The sequence below is a fragment of the Coloeus monedula genome (assembly GCF_965178545.1).
Source record: "Coloeus monedula genome assembly, chromosome: 7".
Taxonomy (NCBI): Eukaryota; Metazoa; Chordata; class Aves; order Passeriformes; family Corvidae; genus Coloeus; species Coloeus monedula.
In genome coordinates, this window is record NC_138787.1 from 13,078,215 (window position 1) to 13,093,628 (window position 15,414).

At 41.1% G+C, this 15,414-nt stretch overlaps 1 protein-coding gene across 2 annotated transcripts in view; it reads left to right on the forward strand.

Annotated features, from left to right (window-relative positions):
- PLEKHM3 (pleckstrin homology domain containing M3) overlaps positions 1 to 12,469 on the forward strand; it is a 78,771-nt gene extending 66,302 nt beyond the window's left edge. For both annotated transcript variants that reach the window (XM_082285176.1, XM_082285177.1), the window contains one exon: positions 10,891 to 12,469. In XM_082285176.1, coding sequence (XP_082141302.1) covers positions 10,891 to 11,068 — 178 coding nt within the window. In that variant the 3' untranslated portion in view covers positions 11,069 to 12,469. The remainder of the gene's footprint in view (positions 1 to 10,890) is intronic.
- Positions 12,470 to 15,414: the final 2,945 nt, after the last annotated feature.

Genomic DNA, 15,414 nt, shown 5'->3' on the forward strand with positions numbered 1-15,414 from the left:
GTCTGGGGGATTTTTGGTCACAAAAACATTATTGGGTGTATGTTTCCCCACCCTTCAGCTGAGATCAGACATACCTTGCAAATACAGAGTTTAAAACCTTCTGGAATCAAATAGAATTTGTCAGCAGCTCAAGGCAACAGAAGCTGCTCTAGCCCGTTTTTATGTGAATTAGAAGCCAGAAAGGACTTTGGTTCATGTTTCACAAATGTGAAGTTATGGTTGATGTCATGCCAAAGACAGTGGTCTTTGTTAATGGTTTTAATTAAAACACAATCAGCATGCAAGGTTCTCCAATATTTCTCTTTCTTATTTTGTCATTCTGCTTACTCCTTTTGTATTCCTTATAAGCAAACCTTGTTTTTATCCCCAGCATTTTTTATTTCCCTTCCTAGTTAGTTTTCTCATCTCATTACTACACATGCACCTATGTGGAACTAACCAGATTATTTCAGTTCCATATTTTTGCTCTGGAGGCAAGTTATGCCAACAGAAGAGCTTACACAGCTCCATCAGCTCCAAAGCAATGAGGGAGAAGGCCAGGTGGAGGGGTTTTGTGTTTGTTTCCATCTCTTGAAGATGAGAGAGTTTTCTGAAGCAGGTGTACAGACTGCTACAAAGACAAGCGTAAGGTGAGGAGGCTACTTAGAAATAGGGAGATGTACAGGGTAACCTGCAGCAAATGGAATGGCAAGTCCAAAAGGTTCATGTGAAGACTTGCAATTACACCTGAAAATTCTAATGATGTGTTCAGCTTTCCTTGTCAGTTGTCATACAGAGCTCTGAGTAAACAGCTCAAATTTGTGATTTAGTTGTACTATTCTGAGTCCACAGTGTACAAAGATAATTGACTACAACTCCCTTTTCTCCGTCCTGGTTTTCTGGAATTGCTATCTACAGCAGAGTATTCATATTCTGTACACGGTACTGGACTGCCAGGTACCCTGGCTGAAGCTGGTGAGTTAAAGAGGAAAAAGAGCTGCTGAACTCCAAAGACCATGTTTTTCTTTTTGCATTTGAATGATTGTTCACTTTTGAGCTGTTAACTCTACCAGCAAACTGGGCTCTTAGGTTAGAAATATTCAAAAGCTGGTGCATGACAGTTTTTGCAGACTTCAGCTCTCTGCTGCATGTTTGAAAAGTGAAGCCTGCTTTTGTGTGTGTATGTATATATGTATGTCTGTGTTGAGCTGGCATTTGGCTTTTTGGCTACCTACCTGACTTTTTTTGCTCTTTGGAGAGAAGAGTGACAGCTGTCAGAGTGGCCATTACAATTCCAAGGTGGCTCTCAGTTGGCTGTTACCTTTCCATCCTCATGGCCTCTTAGATCAGCTTTGAGGTGAAGAGATTGTTTCTCTCCAAAATATTCTCAGCAGTTTCTGGTGCAGTGTTCGGCAGGAATTTATGAAGGATGGGTATTCTTTAGATAGATACAGCTGAGAGAAAAAGAGGGCCCCTCTTGAGGGCTGGAGTTTCTCTTTGGTCTGGTTGTTTGCTTGAGAGTCATTTTTGTCAGTCCTTGGGCAAACAGAGTGAATACCTGGGTTATGCACTTCTCAGGGTTTGAATACACATATATTACATACCCTTCTCTCGCTAATCAGTGTGACACATTCCTTTGTTGGCAAACGGTTCCAAAACAAACACAATTAGTTCACTTAATTAGTGGGTCTGTGGGCTGTGCTTGGCAGGCTCTTTACATCCCGCTCAACAATACAGCGCAACAGTTTGCTGCCTTGAATGTAAGGGTGGGCTCACAAAGTCATAAGCTTTCTAATGATATGTCCTTTCTCTGGCTTTTCTTGGGAGGTGGCCATTCTGCACAGATCTTAATGAAAGCTGTTATTCAGTAGTTAAACAATTTCTTTAAAATTGTCCCATCCTTTCGATGCCTCTTCCAGTCAGTTTGATTCTCCTGTCCCTCATTTCCCTCTTACCTGTCTTACCCGTATTTATATAATACTTAATCAGGGTTCTTTCAAAATTTCACCATTTCACCATGTTTTTGAAGGCCTTTAAATCATGAGAACTATATTTAAAGCCTCCTGAATTAATTGCACATTTCATGGACCAAATTTTCACCTAATGTGAACTCTCACAGCTCTGCTTTTGCTGGAGCTCTGGCAACTTAAACAAACTGAGCATCTACCTCCTATTTTATTTCTTGTATTAAATTTGCCCTGGGCTTAAATTTAGTGAGTAAACATGTAAAATTACCATATTATATCACTTACTTTATATTTACAAGTGTTGTGCAATGACTTTAAATATCCTTGGCTGTAAATTGGCTTGTTAGAGCTATCGTTGCCTATTAGCAAGCAGGCACTTCCCCTCGAGTTGCTCTGATTTTGCTTGTTCTTCACTAATGTGGGGAAGAGTTTTTGTTTCTTTCTCCTAAAATTAAAAAAAAACCCAACAACCAAACAACAGAAGTGAAGTCTGTGTAGCGGCACAGCTGCCTATAATAGTGGCTGTATTTGTTTTATTACTTAGAACAATTTTTAACAGTTTTTAAATCTTAAGGAATACTGAGAAAATTACCTTTGGAATGAGAATATAATTCATTAAAACGTGTGTTCTGTCCCATCAGTTAATTAAGCATTTAATAATTGGCTATTCATTAATTTAATTAATGGCTATGATAAGATTATTTTCTGTTACCCAGTTGATAAAGTTTTGGTCTTACCTGAGTGTCATCATCCTAGTGATTACTTTCACAGGCAATTAAATTTGTTGTGTTTGCTGGTAAAGTTACTTGGTTGTTAAGAACAATTTAGTCCATTCCTTTCCTTTTATGTGCTGACTGTGGATGTATGTAAACCATGGAGAGTTGCTCTTTTGTGTTCATATTCATTTATCAAGGCTAAATTGTTTTCACTTTACTAAGTTAATTTGTTCTGCTGCTCAGTTAAGACATGTAGACCTTTTAAGATACAAACCAGAAGACCCAAGTTTAAAATAGACTTGCCACAGAACAGGCTTGACTGTATCAACCAGCTTGGATGCCTCCATAATCTTTGGCCACCATCCTGATAAGACCTGTGAATGTACTTTGCACATAGTGACAAGTCTTAATAAAGGCTCTGGGGCTGCGCATGCCAAAGTCTTTGCAAGGTTATGGCTTACTGTGTTATGGATGCTGTGTCACTGGGCAAATGCAACTTTGAGCATTTGGGAGAACGTTAAAGATAGATACTAGGTGGAGAGACTGAAATATGTACTGTACAGCATTTGCAGGAAATAACTTGGCACAGGTCAAAGGCATCACTCAAAGTACATAATTTTCCCTCTTGCTTTGATTGGTTTGTCTTGTGCTAGAAAGCCTCTCCCCAACCCAGGCTCATCTGAGTTGTGCCAGTAGTTTAGTACCTAATTTTTGAAAGAGCTTAGCTTATCGGATGCTGATAGCTGGTTCAAAGCACTCTGAAGTGATCTGCTCAGCACTTCCCTGAGGAAGTGTGGGCACCTAAGTAGATGTTAAGTTCTCTTGGTAATTTAATTTATTGAATCTGTCAAAACTGATCAAAATCTTCTGGCCTAGATTGTCTTATTTTTGTTTATTTATGTAAAAAGAAAACAATCAAATATACCAGCTTTTCCATCAAGTATTGTCTTTTGCAACTGAATTAGCTTTAAAGGTCGGTTTTACTTGCCTCCTGTCAGAGGGGTTTTTAACTAGAATGTTCAGCCTAAAGGCAGATACTTAGTTCAAGTAGGAAAGTCTCTGCAGTGTTGCCTTGTGCTCTTCCCTGCTGGCTGGACATGGCAACTATCTTGCTTACACTTTCTATTTTGCAGCTTCCTTACTGTGCCTTATTTTTCACTCTAGGTATTTCCAACTTGCCAGTCAAGACCTTTTAATTCTTTCTTCTTCTTTCTCATGCAAGATAGACTTCTCTGTCTCCCAAATATGGTTCCTTGAAGCTTTTTAGCCCATTAAAGCCAACACTGTCAACTCTTAAGTGCTCAGAAATTCCAAGATCACCTTACGAATTTGTTGTTTATATATGTACTTTACTTCTTTAAATGTTAAGTTTCTTTCTTCCACCTTGGATCCAGGTAGGCATGTCTTCAACCTTAATGCAGAGTTGTGAAGTGTTTTCTTTTATGAAAAGCAAAATCCTGGCTTAGTCACAGGATTTTTGGACTTGAGACTTACAGAAAAATACAAAGTGATAGAATCAAATTATAATAGTGGAGGGCAATATGTTAATATTACTGTTAGTAGTATTGCCAGACTCTGCTTTTAAATCTTCAACCCCCACTTTGTGAATACAGTTTGTTAATAATAGGAGAGGTAGAGGGGTGCAGTGCAGTTTGTGGTGTGGCAGTTGTGGAGGCAGAGGATATGTGCCTGAGCAACGTAAACACCTGAATTTCTGTGGCATTTCAGCCTCTCCAGTGCTTTTCAAGTAATGGATCTATCATGTGTAGGGCTTTTCCGTGCTCCAGAGTAACTCAGCTCCACTGGCGGACGTGTAATCTCATGAGTTTCAAATTAAAAGTTTTAATACTGATTTTAGTGTCCCTTCACTGATTTCTTAGGAACTGCTGTTTACAGGTCACATTACTTGGCTTGGGATATCTCTGAGCTTAACTCGCAGAGCACAATACTGAGGTCAATAGTCAGTCCTTAGTTCTCCTGCTTGGATGCAAGTATGGAAATATATGTAGATAATATAGCATAAATCCCTGAACCCACAGCTGGGAAGAAGCTGAGGACAGGCTTCCCTCCGTAATCAGGAGTGACACAGCTTTGCCAAGAGGGCTCTGGGAGCTGCAGGATCCCATTGCTCCTGCTGCTATGTCCAGTGCAATATCTCAGCCTGTGCACACCCCTGTAGGAGGAGAGCAGGTAGTTAAATCAAGCTGTTCTTGTTCAGCCCTGGCCTGTAGCAAGTTGTTCTATGAGCACCCAAAATGAAGGCCTGCTTTGCCATTTCTCTGGATGTAACAATGGAAGAGTTGACACTGAAGCTTCCCTCCCCCTGGAGCAGCACTGGTGGTTTTCCCTCCCCTCCAGAGCTTCCCACTTTTCCCCTCAATTGTGAGACTTTAATATCTCTGACCACTTTGCACATCTGCTGGATGCAGTTGACCTTGGCAGTGGGTGCTGGCATGACAGGATGGGGGGCATGAGATGGCACAGATGGGTGAGCCAGGATGGGGGTTTATTCACCCATCTTCCCTGCTTCTTCAGTGCTTCTTCAGCATCTCAGTCTAGCCCATGCTGCATAAAAGGGAACAGACCCCGGTCCAGCAGTTTTCATGCTGGGTGGTGTGTCCTTTGGCCATCCTGGGGTGGCATTACTAGAGCAGCAGGAGTGGTGGTGTTCACAGACACCATGTGTGTTTAGACTGGTCCCTGCAGCTGCTCTGGAGGTGCAAGCCATGGGTGCTGTACTTGGTGAGTCCCACCAGTGCAGTCTGGTGGTCACTGTACACCCCTTGCTTGCCCTCTCTAAGCAGCTCATCCCTCTGCGTTGGTTCCCCCAGCACATCAGCTGCTTTCTGTTGTTTCTGTACCCTCCAGGGCCAGCCCGGGACCCAGTCATGCCATTATAAACAAGGAGTGTCTTCAGGCTCTGCTGGCTTATCAAGGGTGACCCCTTTCTGATGAGCAGGTGGATGGAAAGGAAAACTATGACTGTGCTTTGAATCACGACCAGTTCCCTGAACACTGAATTAATAATTTAGAGTGAATTTCAGATATATAATAACTTGAGGGACTGGGTAGTGGGCTCTTCCTTGTTTTCTGCTTCAGAGGCAAAGTTTTCAAAACCAAGTCTGAAAAGTATTAACAGTTTTTAAGTACAGTATATAAAAAACCCCGTAGCTGTGTCTAGTAGCGGCCGTGTCTGTCATACAAGGTATTACCTTAACAAGCTCCTTATAGGGACAAATCAATGTCATGTTAGTGCCAGCTTTCTTCCATTCATTTACTATGTGGGCATCCCTCCCTAGGCAGGCTCCTTGCATTGGTTTCTAGGCAACTGGAATAATATTGCTGCACGTGTGTGTCAGGCATTGATTGCCTTTGGGGCTTTTTTTGTGTTGTAAGTGAACGCAGGCTAGTCCTTTTTCCTTTTCTTTGTGTTCTGCTAAAGGCTCAGATTTTTGAAGGGCCCGTCTGTGATAGTCACAGCTGAGCAATTCAGAAATACTTGCAGACAGGCAGGTATGTGTAGTGTGGGATGGTAATCATGCTGGAATCCCCAGGCAAGGCTTACTTCAGCTAGTGTGGTTTGCTCTTCTGAGTTTTTTAATAGGCAAGTTACAGGTGATTTAGTGTTTTGGATGCTTAGTGAAGGTTTAGCATCATCTAAGGAAAACATAATGAACAACCTCATTTAATCCTGTTTTTACTCTGCATGGTGGGAAAGAAGATATTGAAGAGTTTAGTCAGTGAAGGGTTTGGCCCTAAATCAATCCGTGCTGAAGTTCATTTCAAGGGATTACTCACTTGACCAAATGTGTGCAAGGTCTGGCACAACGGAAGTGAATTTTTTAAATGAAAAAATGAAAGCTAATATATAAAATTACAAAAGAAGGGGTGGTGGGTGAATATGGCACTGCAGTGAGACAGGGGAGCTCTTTGCCCTTCTCACGTCTGCTAGGAGTCCCTGGCTGACCTTGAGCCAAGCCAGTTCACCTCTTGCTTCCCGTTGTGAGGTGGGAATGGTGGTATACCTGGTACAGCCAGTTAGGTACAGCCCATGTGCATGGGACTGAAGGCACCCTAATAAACCTTGTTGGTTCCAGCAGCTTTATCCCAACACAGTCCCACTGGTAAGTCTGTCAGCCAGTAAGGTTCCTAGAAGACAAAAACCCTGTCTGTCAGATGACATCCTGGGCCACCTGTTGATCACCCCTGCTTTATTTTGTCTGTTTAAGGTGAAAGGTCTTTGAGGCCTCTTTGTGTTGTACCCACCACTTCGGGCACCTGATCCTGCTCAGGGGCACTTAAAGATGATGCAGTACAGAGGAGAAACATGAGCATAATCAATTGGTCGTGCAGCATCTAGAATTACTTGAGCCATAATCCTGTGAAAAATAGGTGGGAAGCATGAGAAGAACATGCCAGAATTTACAATTTACTAAATATTGATATGTTTCAAACGCCCAGACTTAATGGGAGATACTAACATCGGCATTTTCTCAGCATACAAGGAATGATTATATGCTTTTAATGTAGAAAGGCTTTTGTTTTGTAACTAGTAATGATAATAATAAGAGCATTATAATGCCTGTCTGGCTGTGGAGAGCTTTGCCCTTTCTCTTACACTTCCCAGTGCAATAGAAATTGTTTAGAGGATTGAATAATTCTCTGCATTTTTTTTTTTACTCTGCACAAGTAAAACTTCCTTAAAACACAAAACACCCCCTAAAGTCTCAACAGAAACTGAGTTAGGTCGGGAAAGAGGGGAAAAAAAGAGAAAACACCAAAATAGAGAGGAAGCTATTTCAGCTGCCTTCTTAGAAGACTACAAGTCTGCATAAAAACAACATGCACTGTTCACTAAGTCTTCAAATACTGTTTGAAAAATAGCAAGATGCTATTAATGTGCAGTGTCACAATATCATTCATTAAAGAAGGAAACATGAAAGGCCTGAATGGCTATGGGCTCATCAGCTTATTATCAGTGGTGAATAGCATTCTCACAAAGGATGTAGGGACTTCTTGGCCTCTAGACAAAGAATAAGTCAGGATTCAGAAATAGCACCTGAATTGTGAATTACCTATGACAACAACAAGGGTTAAGGAAAAGATAAGTAAGTGTAGTGAACTATTAAGTGAGCCTTTTATAGGCTACAAAATATATTTTATTCCTCCAGAGAAATAAAATGATTTTTATATTTATTGAGGCTTGAAAACAACAAAAAACCCCATGAAATTCACATATGGAGATAAAATTAGGTCTCAAGATTATCTAGGAAGCAATCTGTTTGTAATACTCTAAAAAGGAATATAATGTTGGTGCAGTTTTTGGTATCACTGGAGAATTTCTTGCAGTGAGATTAGAAATGGTCAACCAGTCAGCATTCCAGGGGCAGTTAAGACTGACTGTATTTGATATGAGGAAAAATAAAGCTGTGTAGGTGGCTTGGGGTTGTACAGCTCCACCACTTTAAAAAGAGTAACTTGCCAGTTGGCACAAAAGCAAAGCAAGATCAACATTGCCCCCCTGCCCTGGTGACTTTTTTTGTCAGTGAGGGGGACACAAGCATGCAGTGAAGGCTGATACGGGTGTCCTCTCTACTTGCTCCTGTGCAGAGCTAGAGGCAGCTTTGTTCTCCAAGTCAGAGCACCCTTCCTCCAGGCTGCTGCTTTGTTGTCATCTGCACCCCTTGGCTGGGCTCAGCCTTCACCAGAGAAGGCAGAAAATAAGTCTTCAGAGCAGCAATCAGAGGTGGGGGCACCAGAATGGACCAACCATGGCAGCAGTGGGTGCCAGTGCAGTGACTGTGAGATCAGGGCTGGCTGGCTGGCTGTTCTGCCTCTGCTTGGTGCCTGACAGTGTGGGGTCCTGGGCAGAGCTTCAGCTACTGCACCAGCTCTAATGAATAACAGTTCAGACAGTTTTTCTCTCTGTTTTGATTCTGAGTGATGGGAAAAATGTTTGTTAATCTTTTCCACTGAGCTTATTTCTGAAAAATGAATTCATATTAATTTGAACACCATCAGTCTTTGTTTGCTCTGCTGATTGCCTTTGACTTGAGAGAGCAGGTGTGCTGGCTCCTCTCTCATCCTGCTCAATCCATTTCGGCAGCAACTTCTGATAGGTTTTGTCATTTCCATGCCTGCTGTAGAGAAATATTGGGCTAGCATAGGGAGTGGCGATGCGAGAGCTCAAAATTACACTCCTCATCAATCATTATCCTCTAGCAACTTCCAGGGCACTGTAAACTGCTGACTAACAAGGGAGAATTAGCGTGATAAAATCGCCATTAGTGTCAGTTCAGAGTGGTGTAAAGTTTTAAAGGCACTGCTGTCTTCTGTCTCTTCTTTGCCCATTAGTGTGTCTGTTTGTGGAGATCCCAACCCAGCAAAGCACGTAAGCACACTTAATGGAAGGCAGATCGTTAATCGCAAAGAAATCACTGGGATATGAGTCCTAAGCATGTGTTCATGTACTTCAGTGAATAAGGGAAATAACACACACTCTCTGAGCACAGAAATTGTAAATGGCTCTGTGCGAGCTGGTTTCTTGATTCAAAACCAGATTTAGACTCTGTAGCTGGACTGAGAAATACAACAGTCAAGTTTTACTGCAAGAGAGCATGGAAGCCAGTAGATACACTGCTTTATACTTAGCCTCATTCACCTTCCTTTTCTTACTCATATTTGAGTTATCAGTTTATGCTAGTTAGAAATGTGCCTCCTTAAATCTCTGCACAGCCTTCTCAAAGCTCTGCAGTTACTAAAATTTAGGCCGTGTTTGGACCCATGCATAAAACTTCAAGTGCAGCCAGACCATGAACAGTTTTTTTTAAAAGTTACAGGTGAGATGCAGCTGATAAGCTAACAGGTTCTGTTAGCTTATGGACTTCTCTCAGTATTGTCAAACCGCATGCCCAATACTGCAGTTGGCATTATGGCTTCTCAATTTTTGGGGGTTTCTTCATGTTTTCAATTTTTCTTCACAGTCTTGAAGACAAGAACCTTACTTCTATGAAAAATAGGTTCAAAGCAAACCAACAAAAAAACCCACTAAAGTTATAACAATGGACACTTGGACTCTCATATGCAATAGCTACAAGAAAGGGGGAAAAAAAGTGCAAGGCATTTCAAGATGTCTTACAGAATCACCAAGGGTGACCAGAATCCCTTATTTGAGTTTCAGAATTGCTCTAAAGTTTGATGTTTTGTTGCTTTTATTATTTGATTAACCAACTGAAATCTAAGACGTTTCACCTCTGACAGTCCTCCTTTCACTTTTTCCTTTGGTTACAAAGCTGTAGCAACTTAACTCATCACTACAGATAGTTATTTGCATTGAAAGGCTGAGAATGTCCAATTGTTTAGTTGTAGCCCACTCAGGATCGCCAGATACTTCATTGCTCAACATCCATCTGCAACTGGGGCTTGATCTGCTGTGACATTAAGTTCATTGCCTCACAGTGCCCTGAAAGTAAATCAGTCATCTTGTTTGAGCAGTTGATTTGTTTGAAGTCTTAATGTCACATTTGAGAACAGAATAGCACAGCTTTGAACGCCAGAAGCATAGCTCAGTGTGTTGATCAATTGATCAGCATAGATCAGTTGTGTTGATCTAGTCCAGTCTTCCACAGGACACAGAGCAGACAATATCACCTACTTCTGTATCATTTTCCACTTTGTGAAATGACAGCTTCTCCTGCTGTTGCAGCGGACTGTTCTTTACTCTTTCCAGAACAGCTGACCACTGGAGCTTCAGTGAGGAATATGTCATATCATGACTGTTGCAAATCACAGAGTCCATTTCTGCAAATGCTAAAATATACCTTATTGGAAAATAATATTGTTACTCCTCATTTACAAATCAAAGCAAGACTTGTCTTTCATAAAACAAAGTTGATGTCTTTTCAGTGATAGACCTGAATACTAGTTACTAAGAAGGTAAGTTTTAATCCTTCTAAAAATTTGTTTGTGAAGTAGAAGTGCTGGGACAGATTCTCAGCAACTGCAAAATGGATGCAAGTCAACTTATTTTAGTGGTCCTGAGTAGCTTTACACCAGCAGAGGTGTGGGCATGCCAGTGTATTTTACAATGCCACTCTTATGAAGCATAATGCTCTTTGAGCTCCCAGAATGATTTCAAGGCATACCTACTGCCCTCAGCCCACGTGAAGCCTGTTGCATGCTCTGGTCCTATTTTGTGATTCAATTTTGACACTGATTTGTGTTTGCAGGTGTGAAAGCTGTGGTGCTGTCTTCCACTCTGAGTGCAAAGTGAAGGCTGTACCATGCCCCAGGTGTGTGCGTAAAGAATTGCAGAAGAAGCAGAAATCCTTCTGGAGGCAGCTGAATATGGACGAGAACTTTGAAGAGTCTTGCAACATGTTTGAATTGTCATATCAGAACACATGAGTTCCTTGAGGCAGTGGCCAGCCTGAAGAGAGTCCCTCTCCCAGCTGCCAGCTCAAGCAAATTCTCAGCTTAGACAGGCAGAAATTTTTTTGAGAAATACTACCTGACCTTCTTCATCTGTGAACAAGAGCTGCCAAAGTGGCCATAAAGCCTTGTTGGCTTTGAAATGCCAATGGCTGAACTGCACTGAAGTCCAGCCATTAGCTCTCATACAAAATGTGGTTTACGTGAAATGCTTTAGGTCTAGCTAATTAAGTACCCAACTTTCTTTTCCACCTCTGGAGAAGACTTTATCTCAAGGCAGAAAATACTTGCTGCCATGACTGCATTATTTTTTATGTTGTTCATTTAGAATTGATGAATCATCTACTTATTTATGTGTATTATTTATTTATTAGTAGCCTTGGCAGGGGTTCTGGTGAGGTGTTTCACAGAACCCAATAGAGCAGGAATTAATTTAAATCCACTGTCCCCTTCTGTTATGGGCATGTGGTTCCATTTCCTCATGTTTTCAGAGAACTATCTTAAAGGATCAGTACATTTACATTTTAGAGGATCTCCTTGCCAAGGAGAAAGGATCTCCCATCAAACCTTACTTGGGGTGCTTACAAACGTAAGATGCAGAATAATTCCTTCAGTTATGTTTATACATTTATAACCACCCCAGTGAACTACTTCATATTCAGATAAACATGGGACTTGCTATTCTTTTTGTTCAGGCTGGGAATATCAGTTCAGCTCTGTCACTGAAGTCCATTGAGATTTACACTGGTTACTCTTGATTGATGGGAGGCCGTGTCCTCATCCGTAGTAACGTGATGTTGGTTCTCCTCCTTCCAGTCTGAAACTTTAAGGCATTTTAAATGTTCACATTGGTTTTCTTTTTGTTTCATGAAGTTTACTTTAAATGTTTTTCTAATCTGAGCCTGTTAAACTGATAGTCAGGAAAGTGGTCTTGCCCATTTTAGTTAGAAAGTACCTCCAAAATTGTGAAACACTAGTTTGCTATTTTCATGTGCGACTTGTGTCCTGCATTCTCTTTGAGCTCCAAGGCATTTATAGTTCTGTAATGACTTCTTCCATGGTGGAGAGTGAAGTTCCTTGAGGTATGATTCTGCTGCACACACCTGGAACACAGGGAAGTATTAAACACAGTAAATTATTTTGTAAAGGAAAGTACATGATGGATTTAACTGGGGAGGTGTGTGTCGTTACTGGCAGTATGTTTAATTCATGGCGAGTTCACCTTCAATGAGCAGTTAGATTGTCTTCCCCCATTTCACATTCTTAACTCTTTTTCACCCCCTGCAGTGATATGTGTATTACATACATATGAAAGCATTCATATATGTATACACACACACATCTATATACAGAAAGCAAATAATGGTTTCAGGAGAATAATGCCAGTTGCATGTGTCTTTTTCCTCTCCTCTCACATAGGTTTGTGAAAATACAGAATACTGATTTTTGCTTCCTATATAATCTGCAGACTGTTGTATTCAAGGCAGAAAGCAGTTTTGATTGTCGAAGCATCTCACTAATTGCTGAAGTATTTTAAATAAAAGAACAGGGTACATCATGCTTACACTAAAAGGTAAAATGCTACAATGAGTTGCCTTGTACTGGAATGTAAGTGGTTACCTTTTCCAGCTTCCAGTCAAAGAAAAAGTAACTTAATCTGAGCTTTCTCAAATTTGAGTGCAACTACTATATACATAGAAGCATGTTTATATCTGTATACATTAGACAACCAGTGCCTTTCCTTTCCAGAAATCCTTCTTTCATTGGGATTCTTTAGAAGGAAGTGAGGGTTTTCCATATTCTTGGCAAAGTGCTGTAGGGATTCCCATACTTAATAAACTTGATGAATCATGAACCTTTGTCACTAAAATTAATACTTCCCATACACAGTGGTGTCTCTGTCTCAGCTCACTGTTCCTCATGTGAAATGAGTTGCTTTTGGCTATCACCCTTAAAGGTATAATGTTCCTTGCAAATCCATTCCCATGCAAAGAATGCCCTGTGTGTTCAGAAATGCAAACACTGGGGAAGTATTGTAGAATTAGTCAGGCAAACAGGAACTGCACTGGTACTGGCTGAATAAACAGAACGCTCCCATGTTGTTCAGCTTGTGTCACTACAATTACTCCTGTGGCAAAGCCAGTAGCTCTGAAAGTGTCAGAATCTGGCAGATACTATTTTTGAATTATCTGTATCTATGATGTTAGGTCATTAAAATAAAAATGGTGGTGTTTCCATGCTCTGGTATTTATGATACCTCACAGTGCTGTTCATGTCCAGCTCAGCTTAGAGAAGGCTGCTTGAGTGCACTGTCAAAAACCTTATGGAGTCAAGGAATCAAGGTTCAGACATTGCAAACTATTAGTTACTTTGACAGATGGCCTATCTCCAAAGTACCAGTCATGTGGGTGGTTAGATACTGGAATTGAATTCTGGAATAACAACATAGACAGCATGGGAGTCGCTCTGGGTTTGTACAAGTATTACAGAACAGTTTCTTTGCTAACAGAGATTTACAGGATAAAAATAGTATGATGTTGGCAAAACTGCTGAAATTAGCCATGGGTCTGAAACCACTGCCATTACCAATAGCATAGAGCAAAAGCATGTTATGATCTTCTGTCAGTGCCCAGAGCTTTATGTAAAAGGATACTGTACAATACAGATCATGTTATTTGCTTTAAAATTCAATGTTGTTGTAAACCAGCTAGTTCCTAAAATGAATAGACACTCATTTCTACTTTGGAAAACTTTCACAGTAGCTCCAGGAGCAGGCTATAATGTGAAAGATTATGTCTTCTCAGGGATGCCTAGCTCCTATCTAAAAATAGTTATTCCTCATGAATGGGTAAGATAAAGTATTCTGTCACCAATTTTTGTAAGCATAATGAAAGGCTTAATTCTGCCCTCAGTCGATTTTCTTGCAGGAGCCATCTGCAATCAGGAGCCTCAGCCTGGGGTTCTGCAGGTGGTTTGGGTTTCAGACAGCGCTGTACCCTTGCATGGTTGTCTCTGCTGTACTAACAGTGCTCCGTGCTGGTCCCCACTGCTACTCCCTGCCCGTTCTGCAGCCCACAGCCTGCACGTGGCTCTGCTCTGCAGCCTTCTGGATGAGCATCAGCTGGTAAAGTTCCTGGGGTCTTTGCAGATTGCACGACTCTGTCTGCGCCCCACCCCCACCCCAGGTGAAATTATGTATTAGTACTTCCAGTCTTGTCCTACCCACGCATGAAATAAATTGGAACAATGCTATTTCATTGTGAATCAATAATAAAATATGCTGTTTGTCTTCTTCAAAGAGAAGATGCTTTCATAGCTGACTGAGGAGGAATTGATCTGTTATCCAGTTACTGCTTTAGCATTTGTACGGAACTTACCAATGTAGAAATAGGATGCTTCACTGCAGTGGACTATAGCTTCACACTCTACAGGTACTTATATTTGTTAGCCTGGTATTTTAATCTAGGGCACTGTAGAGATCCTTATTCAAGTCTTTTCCTCTTTAAGCTGACCATCTACCTTTCCTTTAATGGCAAGATGGGCCTACCTAGGGGATGCAAACTGCAGCTCTTTCTTTATTATCAATCTATGAAGAGAGAAATTTGTATTGCTTGTGTAGGAATCTTCCTATTGCTTTTTTGGGGTTTATTTTGTCTGTCTTATGTGGTGGAAAATGATGGGTTCATGATGTGACAAAACATCCTGGCTGGGACATATCAATATGAGCTCACTGCTGGGATTGATAAGAATTGGCAGGTGTGAGGGAAGATACTTTTTGGTGAGGAACTTAAGTTTTTCACAGTACTCCACAGGCTCTGATGGCCCCGTTAGGAGTGAATCATCAGGGTATCTCTAGAGCTCCTCTTGTCAAGGCTTCTCTTATTATTAGGATAGTGTGTGTATTATAATGGATTGATGATAATGTCCTGAAAGATTTTGTAGAAGAGCAGAGGATGTCTGTTTACAATGAAATGGGGAAGGTGCCCAGTTGAATCTTGCTTTCTAGCAACAGAAGCCACTGAGTTTCCTAGGCTTCTCAAGGTCACTGCCTGGATTGCAGCTGACTCTTGATCTGTATAAAAGAAATTAATTGAATCATCATCACAATCTTCTCATTTTTTTTCTGCTGCTCAGCTGCAAGCCAGTCTCCCCTCTCTCTCCACTGTGTCCCTGTCCTTACTCACAGTACTGAGCCTATAGCCAGACTTGGAGCTTCATAGCTCATTGTGTAGCTTTTTGAACCAGTTGAGTCCAATCATTCTCTCCTTCATAATTTGCCTTCCAATTTTCCCTTCCCAGTAGGAGTGCCTTACAGTACTGTA